The sequence below is a fragment of the Lissotriton vulgaris genome, chromosome 9 (assembly GCF_964263255.1).
Source record: "Lissotriton vulgaris chromosome 9, aLisVul1.2, whole genome shotgun sequence".
In the NCBI taxonomy this organism is placed as follows: domain Eukaryota; kingdom Metazoa; phylum Chordata; class Amphibia; order Caudata; family Salamandridae; genus Lissotriton; species Lissotriton vulgaris.
In genome coordinates this window covers 1,108,972,219-1,108,993,191 of record NC_141697.1, presented here as the reverse complement: position 1 = coordinate 1,108,993,191, position 20,973 = coordinate 1,108,972,219, and the positions used below count along the sequence as shown (strand labels likewise).

General features: G+C 39.5%; 1 protein-coding gene across 12 annotated transcripts in view; it reads left to right on the top strand.

Moving 5' to 3' along the window:
* MAGI1 (membrane associated guanylate kinase, WW and PDZ domain containing 1) overlaps positions 1-20,729 on the top strand; it is a 1,125,105-nt gene extending 1,104,376 nt beyond the window's left edge. For 10 of the 12 annotated variants that reach the window (XM_086939094.1, XM_086939091.1, XM_086939093.1 and 7 more), the window contains one exon: positions 18,144-20,729. In XM_086939094.1, coding sequence (XP_086795220.1) covers positions 18,144-18,940 — 797 coding nt within the window. In that variant the 3' untranslated portion in view covers positions 18,941-20,729. Of the gene's footprint in view, positions 1-708; positions 798-18,143 lie in introns of all 12 variants that reach the window. The other 2 variants (XM_086939096.1, XM_086939095.1) reach the window with 1 other exon arrangement.
* The last annotated feature ends 244 nt before the right edge of the window (positions 20,730-20,973 follow it).

Genomic DNA, 20,973 nt, shown 5'->3' with positions numbered 1-20,973 from the left:
TGGTTTCTATGCTCATCCCTGCATTGCTCCTAAATGATCGTAGTATCCTTTCAATAGCGATTTTCCACTTAAATTGTCATCAGTCTACAAACATATGGTTGTACAACAGTATGAGGAAATGCTGGCCTGCTAACAAATGTAGCAATAAACGTGCATTTTTTAAGCAGTGGTTTAATTCGCTAATGCTTTGCTGCTGTAAAATGTAGTTGTATAAACATTTGGGATTAGTTGTCCTTTGGACCCTATCGATTGCAGTCACGAATGGTTACTAATGCAATGTTAATTTCCAATATTGTCTCTCTCTATTGGAACACGCTTCTCTTCGAGGCTGTATATTTTTGTAATGAGTTTTGTAATTATTTTCAATGTTGTAGTTTTCAGTGGACTTTCTCTCTCTTGCTGTCGAATGTCAATGTTTTTTCCCTGACATCTTGTGTCTCAGTTCAGTTGTTTAACAAATGGATGCAATATTTTCCTTGGTTTTTGGTCACTTCTTGGCTGTCTTATTATGTCACTTTGCTAACTGCTGTCTCTTCAGCCTTATTTGGGTGTCACCTAGACCACCTGATTGGAAACAAATAAACTTTCTTGAAATATGAAGATTTTTCCTTTCATCTTTGTCATAGGGTACCTAAATGTTCTACTTTTCTCTTTTCTTTCTCTCCTTTCTTTGTACTCTACTTGGTGCTGGGCTCTTCCCTTCCTCAGCGATGATTCCTCCTAATATCGCTGCATGTATGAGAAATGACAAGCTCGGAGAGCCTTGCTTCTACCTAATGGGCCATAATCAAACTACGGTTTGTAGCTGAATCGTTATTAGGTGTTTTCTGTGCTGTGGCCTTCTCCCCTCACCTTGCTTCTGCTTTGCTATACTTTTGTATGTACTACAATTCCTCCTGCGTGCCCTGCATCCTTTCAATGGTACATACTTTACCCCAGAGTCATTAGAGGCCTTTACCTTGCTCGTTTCTAATTTGTGCAGTAACCAACTTGCAGAATTGAGATGCTTGCACGCAAGAAAAAAATCAAATCAAAACTCCTAATCTTCCATCAAATTCATTTAAACCAGTTTAGAATGCAACCCAACCATAGCGCATCTTTTTTGTTCAAACGTAATCAAGTTGCTGCTCTGCGGCAATGGCCCTCATTCCAAGTGAAATGGTTAGCTGTAAATCATGGGTGTACTATTATTTCAGGATTACAAGTATTCCCCTGCAGAATGTGGAATTACTGTGGTAATAAATATGTGCTACTGCACCAAATTCTGCTGGTAACTTCCCATTTACAGGCTATTTTCTGTAGACAAAATCCAATATGTTTGACTTGATGATTGCCTCTTGGGAAACACCCAGGGTAGTACTGCAAGTGCAAATATAACATACGGTATTCCTGCATCAGACAGATTTCCTGAATCTGCTGCGAACGGGTTACCGGCCAAGTTAAGATTTTACTTCGAATGAGGGCCTGTGTGTGAATGCTAGAGGTTCATGAAACCACTGGTGTGGATGATAGAGGACATGGAGTGTGCCCTGGTGAAGAATGCATGAGCTTACCCCGAGATGAAACGTGTTTTTTTGCAGAAGGTATCTCTGGGGTATTCAAACACCGCGCTTGGCAGTGGTGTACTTTCTGAAAGGTTACTGTAGGGAAATGCCAGCATTTAAGTTTAGCAGTTTAGGGAAGCGCATGAAATATACATTGGGACTGTCATTGCGTTTAATGTGTCTAATGTGATGTTAGAATGAATTATGCACCTGATCTCCTGTGTCTGGCGTTAACAGCAGTGGTGGCATATATTTCCCTTTCTAATGTTCCTCTTGATTAGGCTTATACAAATACTAGTACGATATAATTAATTCTTTGGGGATCCTCTTTAAAATCCTTTTAATTTCATAAGGTATTCCAGCTGTAAAGTCCCAGAATAGTTTATTTATAAGATACAAAAATATGGAATGCCCAAAAGTGTTCTATTGGCAGCCGCCTTTGGTACTCAACTTTAGGCTACAAAGAAAAAAGGAAAATTAAGACTTCGAAGACCAAAGCACAACAAAATGAAAATAAATGTTCGCAGTAAAGCAAAAGGTAGTGGCATGTGTGTCAAGTCTGTTAGGAAAAGCCCTCTGAACCATGGCCAGATTGCGTTGTACCTCAATAAATTGTTAACCAGTGGATGGAGTTGGGTGGTGCCTCGCATCTTCATATGTTGGTCCTCAGATTTCAAGATTTCAAGCATTATTATCTTTTTGCATATATTTTGCCATATGCTTTTTTCATCTTTTTGGGTGTTTTGAATAGCAATAATGGAACTTTGGTATAACTTCAGTCTCTTTGAGGTCAGGGGGACAAACACATGAGAGATTTAAATGTTTAAATTGATTCCTTGGGAGGCTACTTTAAAATTGAATAGCACTTCATACCACACTTATTGCCAGTTTCAAACTCTGTAAATAATTTGTATTTTGTGGTCAAATGGTACCAGCTTTATCAACCGTAGAAGTAATAAGTCCGGAGTTGCCTTTGCAGGGATATGAATTAGTGAAATGGAGGCTTCGCCAGATGGAATTGAAATAGCAAATCCAGGACACATTTCTCTGAACTATTTTGCTGGGTGCCATGAACATCAGTCGTTCCATAAATTGACAAGGATATTACTGTATTTCAGTTTCCCATATCTTGTGGAAAACAAATCGAATCTCCATTAGGAGGCCGTGCATTCAAATGGACTTTTCCAAACCTACACCAAAGCTAGGACTATGTGAAATTGAAACTTCACTCAATTCAATCAGTTTGCCGATTTCTGAACTTTAGAAATTGTGATGTTTCTTCTTCACCTAGTTGCACTTAAGGGAAATTTCTCCTGTTTTGAGGAAAATATTTTTACATGGGAGTAATAATTTAGTAAAATATTTTTTGCAAATAAACAAAACATTGGAAGCCCAATTTGCATTTTGTTATTACCAATTTATATTCTTACTAAAGTTAAATTAGCAAAATTCCATTTGCCGGAGTCTCCCCATAAAACTTATTTTTGCAAACACTTTCTCCAGTGGTTTAAACACAATTTTCAAATTTTATTCAGTTACCACAGAAGTTTATGAAAATTCACAGAAGGGCAGAAATTCCACACACACCTAAAATGGATAGGTTTATTTGCTACTCCACATAGCCGAGATATGTAAAAAAAAAAAACGTACCCTGGTTTTAGTCTTGCAATTTGTATTGTTAAAATACACTCTATAGATATATTAACTACCCAGTAGTAATAAAGGGTTTAGTTCTGCATCTTGTTAAAACATAAGAGGTGGCAAGGCTGCAAGTCTTTTTAGCACTGTGAGTATCATAGTATTTTCCTGTTTGAGAGCACCCTGTACAGACTTTTCTTGAATTTTACCTCCCCATATGGAAAGGTTGGTTGGTGTTTGTAACACTAATTTGTACCATAAATTGAAGAAAATGCATCTTTTTTGCTCTAAAAGATCAAACAAGTGGGAGTGTTGAATGATGTATTCAGTGCTCAGTTTGAGCCGGTGGTTACATGCGGGGCTCACCAGCATTCATTTTTGGAGATCGGCTGCTATTTTCCCTCACCAAACACACAAGGAGGAAAGAAGGGTAAAGGGACAGAAAGAACACCCATGGCAAAGGGGGAGAACGCTGATATTAAAAAGAACCTCAAAGTCCGATGTAAGGAGGGCATGGCGAGTGATTAAAGAGAGCTGAGGTGGTATCAACGCAGCCTGGGCACCGAGCACTTCTGAGGAAAACATTGAGTCTTAAAAAGTAAGCATGAGATGTATTTCTTGAAGACATGCTGCTAAGACTTGCCATGATGGTAGCTATGGCAACCACATCACACCACAACATAAAGTGTAAATTTAGAGGTTAACCATATATACACAGCTTCATCTTCAGAATAAAGCAAAGGGGGCATGGCTCAAATATGATAGAGAACCTTTGTTGTCTGCAAGTCGAATGCTGGGTATCTTTAGATCTTTTTTCTTTAATTTGAACTGTTTTCAGAAAATTGCCTAAATACTACGTTTTAACAATATTGTCCTATACTCTGATAAGAAAGCTGAGATTGGAAAGTCAAAGCAAATTCTTTACCTTTTGCATCAGTTTAAAAGTAGAGTTTGTGCATCCAGAGTTACAAAATGGAGGTTGTGTTGGGCAGTCTCAAAATACTGAAATGTGTTGTCGTGTAGGGCAGTTTAGGGTTTGGGGAAGGTGCTTGAGTAAGAACGCTATTGCAGTCCTGTACAGACACTCATGCTTCTCACACTGCTTGTCTGTGTTCCTCTTTAAAGGGTAGCTCATACTTGGTATTCATTACATTATTGGCCTTTCTAAACAGTGCCAGCTGGGAAGCTAATTTTGTGACAATTCTTATGCTGGTCGTTTTGGCACTCTAATTTGGCTGGCCGCGCTCATATGCAAAGGATAGATGTGGGACCAGAGAACAGTATTTGTTCAGAGGTAGATGAGCCAGACAAGCTACATCCACACACTGCCAAATGGGAAGGGTCCAAAGTAAACTACAACGTGGAATATGCATGCTGCAGTAAGAGGGGCGTACTGCAGACCCCTGCGGCTCTTTCATGCCTCAGGGGAACCCATTCAGCCTAAGGCCTGTGGATTTCTGTGAAATCAATTTCTCAGAGGCTTCTCACCAAGACCTGCTAGATGTCCTACCATTTTGATTTACACCACTGGAGTATTAAGAGACATTGATGTGGGTGGAAAGACCATTTTGAGGTAAAAGCCAAAAGTGCCATTTTGGCAGCATAGTGATGCAAAGTAAATAATTAAAATGGCTGAATCTGGCCAACTGCTAGCTGTGAAAGGGGTCAACCTAATGAAACCTCTTGTCACAAACAATTGAGATTATAACCACACCACTGCATTACAGCCTTTGATTAATTTGGCTATCTTATTGGCAAAACTGTAAGTCTAGCTCCACACATGCGTAGTCCTGGTGTCGCCCAGCTGGTAGCATAATATGCGGCAATTTGATGTGGAAATTTAGTGATATTGTTACGCGTGACCGTAGGGCTTTTTTCTTATCCTTAGCCACTTCCAAGAATGGTATTTAATAAATGGAGTAAAGATTAAATATAGGTTTAAACGAAGGAATGCCCATCTACTTAGCACAATCCTCTCTCGCCAATGGTCTTGAATCAATATTTGCTCCAATGAGCGGCGATGCTCAGGGGACCAGATTCTAGCCTTGCACTCATCTAAATGTTGGCCTATGGGTGATATTAGAGTGGCTTTGACAGCTAGAGAACCTGCGAGTTTTTGAGGGGCGCAGGGGTGGAGTCAAACCACTGAATTGTTGTAGATGTCCAGCTTTTTGGCATACGGTCCTCTTCTCAAACACTCTGCACCTTCTGCCAGTCAGCAAAAGTCTTGGCTGCCAGTCAGCCAAAGTATTTGAAATGGGGGCAAAGTACTTTCCTTTTAGTGAGACCATTATACGCCATCTTCCTAACGTGGCTAAAGCTCAAGATACTTGTACTGTATGGCTACATACAACAACTCCATGATAAGCTATGTCAATTACATTTGCAGTCGGGTCATTTATAGTGAAAGCATCCCAATGTCATATCCCTTCACAAATTAATATCCGTTTTTCATGCCACTCTCCTTCCTGGTTGACACATTAACCAGAATTACAACCCAACTTCTAGGCAGTGGGGCATCAACTGCTAAAGGTAGTGCGTGATGTCTCAAGGTTTTTTGCTCGATGCATTTACTGATGGAGACCTCAAAACTCCTCCAGGGTTCCCAGACCCTGTTAACGTTTTGCAGCCTCAATAGTCTTTGTATTGTGTGTTTGGCACGATGATTAACTCCAAACCGAACAATGTTAGTAGGGTCCAAAATTAAGTTCCATGTCTTATGACTGACCTGTAAATACATGACTTGCGAATGTGCAAGAGTGCATTTGTACTACATTTAACATCCACCATTATGCTTATAAGATAGTATGCAACGTGCTGAACCTTCTCTTGCTAAATAATTCGGACAGATTTGTGAGCTGCTAAAATGGATATTGTTCAATGAAAGAAGATCTATTACATCGACCACTGATCAACAAGATTCTTTTCAGTGCACTTTGAAATCTACTGAGTTGCTTGTAATGTGAGGTTCAAACCAGCTTATGACTTCGAAGATGTGTTGATTAACTTAATGGCATCCATGCACTCTATTCAGTTCTAACAAGATCTAGATTTGCACTCACTAAGCTCGGGTCTAATGAATATCCACTTGAGGAGGTACATGTTATTTAAGACCTCTTCCCAATAGGTATGTTTCTAAATACTTAAAACCATTCATTGGCAGAATTTCAGGGTATAACTGCTTCTTGAGAATTGATTTCAACATGACGAAAAACATTTTCGACCTGTCCCTTCATTATGAATCTTGCTTATTTAACTCTTGCTGATCACTTTTTCAGTCAGATGAATTCAATTTAACGGCAGTGTTCTATAAATAACGCTGCCATTTTTGCCACTGATGGTCCAGAATCAGGCGGCCAGGCTAATCCATCAACAACCCAGATGGCAATCGGCCAGACCACTGCTAAAAAAAACGTCACTGGCTCCCGATACCCCAAAGGACAGAATTCAAGACAGGATATCTGGTTCTCAAATCACTGTACGACAAGAGCCCTATATTTATTAATACCCTTCTAAATAGGTACACCCCTTCCCGTGACCTCTGCTCAATGCATCTCCACTTACTGAGCATTCCTACCTGTAATCGGAAGCGACAAGGTGGACGACGGTTTGCATATTTGGCCTCTAGACTCTGGAACTCATTTCCCCTGGAGATTCGCTCCTGTACATACCTACTTAAAATCAGTAAATCGCTTAAAACTCGGTTGTTTATAAGCACGCACGTTTAGCCTCCCTCTGATTTTGGTATGTTTTTAGTAGCGTCATGAAACCCCTGGGTGTACGTGCGCGTTATAAGCAACTTGTAATATAACATAACAACTAGTGAAACTAACTGCCTATGCTATTGCTAGTTGCCTGAGCTAGATTCTCTAAGGGATAAATCTATTAAACGTTGTTATTCTGTTCATAAATCTTTATGCTCGCAAAATGTCGGATCTGATTGGAAAATGTCAGTGGAGGTAATAAAGTGGGCCTGCTCCACGTTTATTTGCATAATAGTAAGATTATGTTCATAAGAAATTGAATGCTAATGTTCCTTTTTTGACGTTCAACACTGTAGCTTTTCCGCTCGCCTGATACGCTAGAAACGTCGTCCTCTTTAAGATAACAAGCATGCCTGCTATGCCATGCCTCATCTGGCAACTGGTGGTTTGCTCACAAATGGGATTATTAAAACACTGATTTGTGTAATATGAGTAAACTGCAATGAGTACTGTAATTTAGTGTACACACTACATCCAATATTCTGCAATTGTCATGACTAGAAGATGACCATTCCGCTTTATGGGTGATTGAAACTGGTCAATGTCATAAAATCTAGGGCACAGTGAGACTATCAAATAAGGTGAGATTGATGGTGTATGGTGTCCATTTAAGCATAGATGCTCAGGCCTCATTGGATTGGCCCTGGAGAGGAAGTGGGAGAGCTGACAGTATGCCGCGGCCACTATCCAAATTCATTGTGTCCTCCTAGATAGAATAGCTCAGTGACGGAGTTCTGAATTCCCTTCATGGCTGATAAATAATGGCTTTATTATTGACCAAATGTATCGAATAGTTTCATTAGATTAAAGAAAGGGGGACACAGATAGGTTATGCAATCTTTTCCTCTTTCCCTCTTTCCCTCGCCCAGGCACGCGTGTCACCTGCCCAAAATACTGGTTTTAAGTTTGACGTGCTAAGAGGTAAAATCGACCAAACTGAATAAGTTTGTAATGCAGACATCTTTATAGGTAACATGGCTAGACCATGTACGTTGCAGTGTATATTTTGGAGTATAACTAACATGAGCTTCAGCTCTTTCTGGTAAATAACTTTTGCTAATTAAAATATTTTAAAAGGGCTGTGACCATGCCTGCTGCATTCTATCTGCATTCTTCTGTCCATCTGCTTTGGCAGTCGTGGGATGAGGCGTGTTCCTCTGCCAGAAAGGTATATTGGTTAACCAAGAGGCTCTGAACGAGAAAGTAATTGCATATTAAATGCAATCAGCAGCTGGCTCTGAAAGGTACACAAAATAAAAACATTGTAGATAGCAGGTGCAGATTTGAAAAAGCATGTGTCCGGACTGGTTTATTTTTAAAGCCTGAAAAAATAGGTCTAATATGTTTCTTTCTGCAAAGTTTGCAAGACCGTAGTTCCAGACAAGTTTCTGTCAACGCTAGGTTGGCAAAACTGCCTTTTTGCATATATATAAGGGAAGAGGATCTCCTCTCCAAGGTCCAGGGCCATGCATGTACACTAGTGACCCTTGCCCTCTTCGGCACGATGAACCACAGCACTCTTCCCTGCAGACTAGTCATGCTGCAGAAGTAGAAAGGCAGCACGCCAGCAGTAGAATCCTTCTTAGTTCATCCACAATGCAGTTTAAACAAGTAGTTCTTTTTGGTTCTAGCTACTGGTAGCCCCTACAGCATCACTGCCTTCTGCCACTATTATAATATATATGACCTCAACAATGGTAAATGAATATCAATGGCTATCACATACGTGTCAGTGACACTTGTATGGACATTAGGGGATCTAAGGATATTCCTGTCTGCTGTCAGTTACACCCACCAGCCCTTGGTCGCAGCTCACTACTTCTTTATTAAACATACTTTTAATGAAAGGCAGAGTAAATCTGAAAAATACCTCAGACCCTGCTGATAAATATAATATCTATTGTTCTGCTATATGGAGCACCCTTGTCAAGTTAGCTCATATTAAATTTACATGGCAGCGTACAGTACACACGTTTTCTCCTTAGTTCAACAGTAAACTCAGCACTTTAAATAAAGCTTCCAAAAAGGCAGGGAAGCTACAGAGACATCATATAATCCCTCTTAAAAGTTTCTTAACAAAGAAGACCGTCTCAAAAAAGAAAAGTACAATTGAATCTGACAAGAAAAGCTATTTTACTGAAGGAATTTTAACAGCATCCAACTCTCAAAATGTAGTATTCAGAGTTGTATGTGAACTCTTGAGTAATGTTTCCCCTTCTCATCACTCTCTGACCGTTATAAAGAATTGGGCGATATCTTTATAACAAAAATTTAAACAATGAGATGCCATTGGCAGTTCTGCCTCTTTAGAGTGTCCGGACGTATTACTTCCACCTCATCCCATAAAAATGTGGTCTGACTTTGAGCTTATGAAGAACTCCTCTTTATTCTCGTTGATGAAGGACTTCAAATCCGCCTTTCCTTTGTATCCCATTTCTATTATTTCTGTATTTAAATTAGGAGATTTTGCTTTATATGCCTTACATGACATAAATGTCATCTGTTAAGATGGGCACTGTTCCAGAGCCTCTTAAAGCATGTACGACCTTAACTGAAAAAGGCCAAACGCTACCCTTTTCCGGCTTCTATTGAAATATAACACAGTTATCAGTGGCGAAAATCCTGGTGGTGTGTGGCAACTCAACAGTTTTCTTGAACGTTACGTTCTGGAAGAATTTTAGGTAGGTTTCCAACCAAACAAAAGCACTGATTGTGCCCTCCTGGCTTTCTTGAATGATCTCCGCCTACGGGAAATGACATCACTACTGCCTTAATTTTACTTGATCATTCCACTGCATTTAAAAGCATCTATCCTCATTCAGCCACTTCCTAACATAGGTTTTTAGATGTGGAGCATTAAATTGGTTTATCTCGTTCATCTCGTTGTTAGAAGCCAACAAGTGATACTGGTACATAAATCTGTTTTCTCCCAAATATCTCACATTGTGTCCTTCAGGGTTCATTCCTCTTGTCCTACTCGTTTAACGTGTAAATGAGACCTCTAGCTGCTATTCAGTTTTAATGATGAAATAGGTACACTTATGCGGAAGACACACAGTTAATGTTCAAACTGCCGTAAACATCTGTCCACCTGTGGGCGAGTCTGCAGTGGCTCAAACTCAATATGGACACAATGGAGATTCTTATGTTCAAAACTGATGAACGTGTGTGACCGCTCGCTCTCTGGCCCACTTCATTTGGTCCTAGTACTTTACTGTCTAATATAGTCAAAGTCTCAGGGACAAAACAGACTTTCCTTTTCAAGCTGACTGCCAGATGTCAGCTCTTGTATTATCAAGCACCGTCCCCGTGTTATCTCCAAAACGGCCAGCCTTTCTGCTGTGAGGGACTATCTTGACCAGTCGGTAAAGAACTGACAGTCTGCTGTACTTTGGGCAACACCCACTTCCGATGCAAACTTCAAAAAGTTAATCACCAAAATGGCACTTTGTATATCTTGGCTAGCTTCATGCTCACACACTTGGATGGTTCTAGAAAACTTCACCAATCTGGCTACACAAACCACAGTTCCTGGCTCCAGTGATTGCTTGTCTTTCAGCTGAACACCCCATCCTAGCAGGGAGATTTATTGAATTTGAGAGATCGCTGAACATTCTTTACCCTCCTGGCCCAAGTGCATCAGGGTGAGTGCACCCCACGTGGACTGCACCACCCAGTGAAGGCCGTAAACTGGGCGGTGACTGGCATGAAACCAGTTAAAACAGCACCTTATATACCCTATGCTTTTCTGGGCGCTCAAACAATGCTTCAGTGAACCCTGCGCCTGGGACTCTGAGAACTAGACAGTTCAGTACTTTATGCTTTCCCAGGGACCCAAATATTGTAATAGTAAATTCCTGTGGCTCCCTGTATCACTTACACACCCGCTCTCCGTCGACTGGTGAGGACCCTTAAAATAACACTTTATCATACCTCCTTATGAACGTCAAGGGCCCCCGCATGTTTTTAACAAGGTGCATGTTAGGAGGACATGCATGCCTGACCCGTAGGTCTCTACATTAACATTTTAAATGAGTATGTTTTTAACATGTATGAATACTTTTAAAATGCTCGCCTGCTTACATTGTCGTTTTATAGAGAACTTTGTAATGGTTTAATCATACAAATTAAGATATACTGTTCTATAGCAAGAATCATGCACTGTCCCCCTTTGTCATCACTGTGCAATTCCTCCATACCTAACCCAGGAATTTAGAAGTATTACTATCCTAATTGCATGAGATTAAACTATTCCAACAGTCTGTATTGCAACATAAAGTCTTCCCTGCTACAGTGCTTCCAATCTAAACAAAATCAAGCAGTTTGATTCACCAATGGAGCACCTCATTTCAATTATTTCATTTCAGAATGCTACACATTAGCTCCCCAGTTAACAGCACATTATCAAGAACTCTCTATATAATCAAACGTTTTCTATATGGCAGAATTCCAGATTTATATCATACTGTATAAAGGAAGGTCTTCCCAATACAACCTCTTGATCATCAAATAGCTTAATCCTGCAAGTTCCAAAATACTGCCAGGGCCAGCTCCTTCTATTTGTGCCCTGTCCCTCTGGGACAAATTACCTGCAGAGCTTCAGCATTGTACTAACCATCTGAACTTTAGAAAAAGACTAAAATCTCTTCTCTTGTGTGCACACTTGCCTTGATACTTTTTATTTAGTTCCGGGAGACCACAGGGTGGTAGTGGGCTTTAAGAAATCCATGTAACATATGGATCTAGAGAATGACTGAACAGTAATAGAATGCCTACCTCCTGGATGTATCTTAACTATCTTTTCCTTAGAGGATCTAAACCAACAATTGTTTCTTGGCTTGGCTCACCCCACATTGATTCTCCTTTATTGGCTTCTTTTTCAATAGATCTTAACATAGTTAGTTCAGTTTGCTGCCTGCTGATGACTTTCAAGTCTAAGCTGTTATCAGCCAGCAAGATAGCTATGATTTAAAGATGGTGTTCCTCTGCCTTTGCCGTGGTCGACTCCCATTAACGTTGAACACATCACTGCTCTGCCATTGTCCATGCAGTGGTCCTCTTCTAGATTGGCTACCACAATGCTGTTGACAGGGGCATCCTGTATCAAACCAATGAGAATCTCTAAAGGGCACAAGTATCCAGATCATCTCATCCTTGATCTAAAAACACTATAGTAAAACCACATCAACGAAGTCTGTTCTTTGGCTGTTAGTCACAACATAGATTTTAAGACTGAGTCATGCACACAAGGTACTGCCAGACAGCGGCCTGACCGCCTTTTCAATATGATGCTTTCGTACCATCCTGCTAGACTTCTAAGACTTGCTTCCAACAATAGACTTGTGCCAACCAGTACGTAGAAAACACTTGCTCAGGGATCCCAACTTTCACAAGGCACCACACTTAAGGAATCACCTTCTTTCAATATTCTCAGTGAGATGCAGTCCCCCCCACACCCCAAAGGCTTTCAACTTCTGCCCATGTGCAGAGTAGCGCTCAGACATGGCTGTAAGTTAGCATGCGCACACTACCTCAGACAAGATCCTGAAAGCATGCAGCTATGTCTGCTGCCGTCTAGATGCTCCTGCCTCCGGAAGCAGTAAATTGAGCCATTAATGTGAAACAATTTTTCTCGTTTTTCTTCACAGTTGAGAAATTCTAGTGGATGACTGCACATAAACTTACATATAGGCTCACTCTGTATCTGCTTCATTAAAGCACATGAATTGTATCCTCTTCTGTGGAACAGTAAGTGTAGATTATTTTTACAATATCACTGTCAGGTGAAAACAACAAATACAGTTGATTTTACTTCAGCATTCCAAATTTAATTTAAGGAATAGCAGGAAATCAAAGAGTCAAAATTAAATTGCAAACAAGACAATTGAATGTCAGCAGGTTGTGTACCGCTTTGTTCATACTAGACTTGCAGACATTAAGGAATTCATTGTTTCCTGAAGAGGGGGAGCAGTGTTGGTTAAATTGTTATAAAATATCAAATCTTATAATCTGAATTATCAGACCAAAGCATATCTTTCAAGATCCACAATTTAGGGATTCAAATCTATTTTTTGCAAAGGAGTTTCTTTTGTTTTCCTAAATTGGTCTGAAATTGGAGCATTAGGTTTGTGAGTTGGTTAAAAAAAAACATTGCAGGACTCCAGCGCTTTGGTCGTGATTTTCTTAAAACGTGTAAATAAGCAGATTACAAATTTAGGTATACCTTTTGCCAAGCACAGAATGGCATGGATTTTATTATTTTTATGACAATCATAGACTGCTGTGTCTACTATTGTTGATTTTCCAGAAGGTCGAGGATTGATGCCAGTCATGGGCAAAAACTCATTTTTTTCTTATTTCCTTCTGAAAAATGATTTGTCCCCTTATAGAAACAATAACCTGTGCACCCTGATGTAATGGTATTCCCATTCTGTTCCCCTCCTAGAAAGGGGCCTATTTATGTTTTCCTGAGTATGAGAAGGTTTGCAAAACTGTTGGTAAATTTCAACTCACCGATCAGTTTGTGGGTGTACTTTGCACTCCTGGGTAACCACCAGGAATGACCTCTTCCTGCTCCTCCTTAAAGATTTACTACAAATGACTATTTGCAAAGACAGCAGCTTGTTCACTTGAGAAAATACGGTCCCAGAGCAGAAATGACTGCTAATCCTGAATCTATTCGGGTTCCTGAATTTCTGTCAAAAGTTCTGTTTTTGGTGTATGTACGTTACCCACAAATCTACATTTAATAAATATGCTCAGGTTCCATCTTCACAGCAATTTGTAAACATCAATTATAAATTTAACCTCTCACAGACTGTAGAACCCAGGAATCAAAAGCTTGCTTAGTTTTGTAGTGAGTGTTAAAACGACAACCAGATTATTTGTTGTTTTTAATTGATAGCCCCCCTGTACTTCGTATTTGTAAATGGTGTTATCAAATACAGTACGGAACTGGAAAAATCAGTGTAATTTCGGCAAACATCTGATAGTCTTGGCTCTTCTGGTAACTCCTGCCAAATGTATTCAGTGATCAACAGCTAAAGAATAGGACGTCTATCAGATTACAGGAAGTGTAGTAATTTGATAGCCACTTTTGTTATTGCACAATGTTTGCCATTTCTTTGGTTCTTAGAAGCCTTTAAGTTCCTGAAAGGAAACCAGGATCTACCAATATGTGAGAGAGAGATGGATGGGTTCCTAGTTGAGGTCCTTTTTGAGGAGGAGGATCATCTGACATTTTCTTGGCTTGAGTAAGTGGGGGTGATGTGGTTTATAAAATTAGGGTTGCACCGTACTGTTAGGACCCAATAGGCAGATATCTAAGGATCTCCCACTATCCTCGTTGGGAATGAGCTATGGGGTTTCTCCGTGGGATCTATTATAGTGCATTTTAGTGGTTGATATCTCTACTCCTAACGCACACCTGATGTTGGTCATTGTGGTGGTCCCACAGGGCTTCTGTGACTTGTCTTGTCCTTCCATGCAACCTACGAAGGTGCACCTCTTTTTAATGTTGTGCTCTGATTTACTCATTGATTCCTTTAGTTGTGGGTTAGTTCATTACCCTGATAACTCATCCTGGACTCCAACAGAACTTTTTTTTCTGAAATTCTATCAATTCAAATTCAGTGAATTTATTCAGATAAAAGACATATCCATAAAATACCAATTCACATAGCAGCACATAAAATAAATGCATTCTTGATAATCATAATAAAAATATAAAAACAGATTTGATAAAATATTCATAAAGTGACCGTTGTTTTCCGGGGAAATTCTAACATCCCTATGTATGCTTCTTAAAGTGTTGGCTTGTTTCTTTCCCTACGAGTTCCTACACTCAAGATGCATGTCAGCACTGCTTTCATTTTTTCCAACTCTCTTTAACTCTAATACTTTTAGTTCCCCAGCCCTTGACTTCGCCTATCCACAGGGATCATATGTAAAGCAAGGAAATTATAGGGAGCTGTTGAATTTAGACTATTCTGACTGATGCTCGGTTAGTGTTCGCATAATCTCTTCCTAAAGAGGTAGAGCGGAAAAGTGCACGTATAGGTAGCATATGTGTGTTATGTACCTTCCTTGGAAGGAGAAAGCATTGACAACTTTTGCCAAATAACACTTCAGAAGGCCAAATGACACATCTTAATACAGCCTATTTAGACTTGGTTGGCTAGAAAATTGGTTGACAACAGAAATCGATGGATATGAACAGTAGTTGCTCCATATGGAGGTTCGATGATGGGTTTGGCCATCATGACCTCAAAATGAAAGACTAGATTGCTTGTATATTTTTTGAGACTTCATTCTGTTGACCATTTGATCCCAAACCTCTGATAAAAGCCTATACCCTTTAACTAATTGCTGTAACCTACATTCAAAGAAAATCTAGAAATATCTGCAGTTCTCATAACTGTGCACCAGCCTATATCCTTGCCACTAATGAATCTAGCAACTGACTAATACAACCTTACCACATTTTGTTCAAATAAGATTTGTCATCTGAAGATGAAGCCCGTTATGTGATCTTGTTGTAGGTAGCAATTCTACATTTAATTTAAATATCCGAACATGTGGACAGGATTCCTATTTAACCTCAGCTATCAGGAAGGTTCAGTGAGTTAAATGCTAGTCACAGGTTCTATTCCCAGCAAAGGCAACTTTCTTTCATTCTTCAGAGGTTAGCAAATTTAATACCATTGCATCAAGAAATAGTAATGCTTGTTGTTCACAGTGCTAAGAAACTGCAAAAACGGTGGTATGAAGTATTAAACACGTTATGAATAATAGCAAAACACTAAAATACTTAATAAAAATCATTAAATGACTGAGTAGGTTCCTAAGAGATGACCAGTGTTTTTATTTGTTGTATAGGTAGCACATAAAAAAGGCACTTTAGAGAATTTTGTAGCATTGGTCCACAGATTCAGTTTGACCTGTTAGAGTGTGCAAGTGAATCTTAGTCCTACCATTTTGAGCCTAGTAGGCTCAAAATGACGATGGCCATTCCCATCAGTTACTTAAGGAGAAGGTGGTTCAAGTGCTGTAGCAGAGCTCCCTACATCTCCCAGAGACTCATCTCACCTCACATTCTAATACAGATTACTTACTTTGCATTAGTCAGCACAAAATAACAGTGCACCTACTTTGGTGTTAATGTACATTTAATATTTATTATATATTAAAAAGAAAATTTGTTTTATTTGTACTTGTGTGCTGGGGAGCCATTTGACAGAAAATAATAAATGGAGGTGGTGGAGATTGCCCCACGGTGAGGTGAGAGGTGTGTTCCTCTGAGTTTTGTGAGCCTAACACCCTTCACCTCCCCTTTACACCCCCTCCTACTGCTATGAACTCCAAACAAAGAAGAAAAAAAACTTTCTGGACCCTTCCCTCTTCTATCCCTCCACTATTCCTTTTCAGTCCAAATAACAGACGAACATGTCCACCACTCAAATTACTTTAATATTTCGCTCTACTAATTCCCCACTAATCCTATTTGGGTTCCGGGGTAGCGTGCTTCCTGCCCTAAAAGCGCTTCAACACCATCGGGGGTAGCAAGCACTTTATAAATGCAAACCTTTCTTTCTTCCATTCCTCCACTATCCTTTTCAATCCAAACAGACTAAGATGTCCACCACTCAAATTAATTTCATATTTTCCTCTATTAATTTACCACTAATCCTTTTTTGGTTCTGGAGTAGTGTGCTATTCTCAGAAAACCACTTCAACACCTCATCAGGGGTAACAGGCGCAATATAAATGCAAACCTTTTCCCTCGCCTATCCCTCCACTACTCTTCTCAATCCCAATAACAGACTAACATATCCACTGCTCAAATAAATTTGATATTTCACTATACTAATTCACCGGTAATCCTTTATGAATTCCGGAGTAGCATGCTACTAACCAAAAGCGCTTTGACGCTTCCTCAGGGGTAGAAAGCACTATATAAATAGAATTCCAATATATATCTATATATATTTATATTAGAATGTGAGGTGAGGCGTTTCTGGGAACTGTGTGTATATGTGTATATATATATATATGTGTGTGTGTGTGTGTATATATATATATATATATATATATATATATATATATAATTCCACATACCTTCGTAGATCTCCAGAGGTAAAAAAAGGACGGCACTCCAAGTCAGTGTGTTCTACCCAAAAAAAAAATATATATATATATATATATATATATATATATATATATATATATATATATATATATATATATAGCCATTGTTGATGCTGAATTGCATCATGGACTTATGTGAACAGCAGCAATAAACTTTGCACGTTATCACCTTGGAGTCTGTGCCCACTTCTATGATGGTTCAGTTTTGGGATTATATATATTCTGGAATCTGATCAGCTCGTTCCCACAGTTTTAGTATGGGCTTCATGCTGTGTTAGGCTACTGATCATGGACACTCCACTATGTAGTAACTTGCTTTTGTGCATGTTAGGATTCATAAGTGGATTTCATATTAAGAACAGTCTAAAAAAAATATGAATCTCACGAAAGGATACAGGAGGGCACAAAGAGGAGTATTAATCATAGCGGGAGTTCTGGGTGAAAATGAGGTCTGTGTCAGGATTGTTTGTTTCTTAGATATGGCTTCAAGGCTTTAGCTGTCTGCAGACCTTTTGTCACAATTTCGTTAAAAAGTGTGGAGTGAGTGTTGGCTCAGCCCAGTGGTGTTGTCCTCTGTATGTTTGGTGTATCATTTTGCATCCAGTGGAGTGCTTACATTGCAATGCATGAGCTACTGTTTTATATCTCAATAGTACTCTGAATTCTCACACATGAAATTCTTCATCTTGTAGATGCCTTTCATACAGAAAACAATACTTTTTGATTGTATTTTTTCACAGCAGCAGTGTAAGTATTTTAGTCAGGGCTCAAAATGCAAGGCAGAACAATTTGCCAGTGCTTGTGTTTGTTCACTGTAGGATGGGAGAATGCAGACAGGCCTTTACACCTGTTACAATCTGTTTCTAAGGCAAGTGGGTCGATAAAACATACTAATGTATAATGCTTGTTCAGCTCTTACATCATTAACGGCTTCAGTTAACGACTTCTGACCGCCTTAACAATGTGATTTTATGACTTCTGTAATTGTTTATGGTTTTATGAATCTGATCTTAATCTATTCCAAACAATTTGCCTTTATTGTTTTTTTCAGACGCCAGCTACGACGGCAACAGCCCCAGCGCCAGCTCACAAAATATTTCGGAAGTGAAAAATGTGTCATTTAGGCAAAAGCTCACATCATTGGAGTCCAGTTATCCACCAGATCTTCACAAATCATTACAACATGGGGAAAACCGCACATATGTGAAGGACCTTAAAGGCAGAGAATACAGCAGCCAACCCAATGAGCACCACACTTGGAATGGGACTTCGATGAACTATGCTCGTGTGTCAAGTGGCAGGAGAAACCAGTCACCAGAAGGCAGGCGAGACCACCAACCAGGTAGAAACGTGGCAAACGGGCACAAACGGTCTCCTGAGAAGCGGAGAGAAGGAACAAAGAGTGCCGACAACACTTTGGAGAGAAGGGATCGACCTGACCGAAGGAGGGACGCTTCTCCTGAGAAACGGCGAGAAAGGTCTCCAACTCGAAGAAGGGACGTCTCACCCACCAAGCGAAATAAATCACTTGAAAGACTTACAGATCAGTTGAAATCACTAGACCGAAAGAAAGACCGTTCACCTGATAGGAGAAGGACTAAGTCCTCAGACCGACGAAGAGAGAGATCTCCAGAAAGGTGGGAGGAGCGTTCTCTTGATAGGAGGAGAGAAAGGTCTCCTGAGAGGCGGCGGGAAAGGTCTCCTGAAAAAAGGAACAGGGATGAAAAAAACAACCATAGAGAGACAGACGAACGTAGCCTCAAATATGATACCTATAAAAGCTCAAGGCAACCCCCAGAATACAGAAGGAAACCATACAAGGAATGTAACACTGATCTGAGCATCTGAACTGAACTGAACTGAACCCAGTCACATTCCAGCCTTTGTCGTAAAGGAGTCGAGATGAGGGTAGTAACCAGAGCAGAAATTATTTATAGTTTTACTACACTAACCATCCAACGCCTGCTGATCATACAAATATCAACTAACATTATGCAGATGAAATCATTTATATCACAAAACTATACAAAAATTGTTGTGCCTGATGTATATTAAAGAAAGTATATTTTTAATGTATACTTTTTGTAATGTTTTTGCCATGTGTTGGTGCAAACGGATACACAATTTTGTTTCTACATGCTCGGTTGTTTTTTATATTTTTTCCTTTTGTTAGGGTTTTCTACCCGCTGCGATGTATATGAGAGGGTCAGTAGATTACCATAGTTTAATAATTTAATGACTAAGATGATTTAATTATTTGTCCTGGACTGTTATATAGTGACCTGCCACTATCATGTAATTAGAAATTTTGTTGTAAATGCTAAAAAGGATTGCGAAGAGCAGAGAGGTGCACTTGACGCAAAACAGATTCTACTGATGGAGCTGAAGTTAAAAAAAGTTTCAAAAGTGAACATTGCTGTTTGAAGAGACTACTGTTTGTGATGAAGGATATTTATAAAGCACAGATCTCTGTTGATGTTTTATAGTTTGTTCGATGAGCATTTTGCTTTAGTGCCCTTGGGATGCATGAATGCAAAGGCCGCAACTTGCCATTTTTGTGTAAGTGTCATGCAGGTTTAGGTCTCCACACCTGTCGGTATCCGCAGCACATTAAAAATGTAAACCCAGCAGCGCCAGTCCAGTTTCACACAACTGGTCATGGTGGGGAAATAAGCATGTAATTGCTTTATTACACAAGGTAGTGGATGCAATCTGGGACACCCAAAGGGTGTAGTTAAAGGGTTAGCATCATCTTTCCTACCTATTCAAGTTTGTGCCCATTTCTTCCACTGGAACCCCTTGGGACAATTGGCAAATTGAAAAGTGCATTTCTGGACCCAATGAAAACATGACTACTATGCCAGAAGCGCATGTAAACGCGACAAGGGCGCAAAAAGAGGATGATCGTAAGAGATGCTTCCTAGGCCTTGTTCTAAAGAATTCTATACATTGAAAGTATGGAGAGCAGCAAAACAAAAGTTGTACATAATGTACAGTGAGTCTGCTGGTGACCAGAGGTGTTCAAGGACTACTGCCTAGCTGAGCCAAAATGTTTGCCGTTACTGCTGGACTACTGAAGTAAAGTGCTGCTTACAAGTGCATTGGTGGGTACAAGTAGACTGTTCCACTCTCTCCATCCAAACACTAAAAGCATTGCAAGTCTATCACTGTTGTTGCCATGGTACTGTACGAAAAGAGATGGCCAATCATTGTGTGTACAGAGTTTCAATTGTAATTACTAGAGCCTGTTGGGGGGAAAAACTGTTGCCTTTTTCTTGTATAAAAGAGAATTTATGACGAAATGTAGCTGTGAGGAATGTGATCAGTGTTTATATTTCTGACAATGGAACACAATGGTCCATAGGGATATATTTTAATGTAAACTGAATCAGGTATGTAAAGATGTTTTAAAATGGGACACAAAGTAATTCTAAAGCTTTTCTCAGTTTGAATATCTTTTATTTCTTCATGGTGGATCTGCTTGTGTATTATAAAAGCACTTGTATGCGGTCAGTGTTCTTTGGTTATCATTTCCTGAAATGTGCTATAAATATATGCTCTTATCTGTGTTGATGAAACGCAGTATGTGGGCCAATCTTTTTTTTTTTTTTTATAAAACTCTATGCATATATAAATACAACATTTGTTCATGGCTTTATTTGACTTATTGAGTTATACATAACAATAGTAGGTGGAATAAGCATAGAGGAGGTCATAGTACCAGCTTCTTTCCTGAAAACCAAAATCAATGTATATATGGCTGCAACAAAAGGAGAAGCTCTTTGAATGCTATTTTTATTATCAAATAAAGTTTTGCAAGTGACCACACTAACAGCATATTTGCCATTCGTCTTCCTCAATGCAGCCTGTTTTAGTGGCAG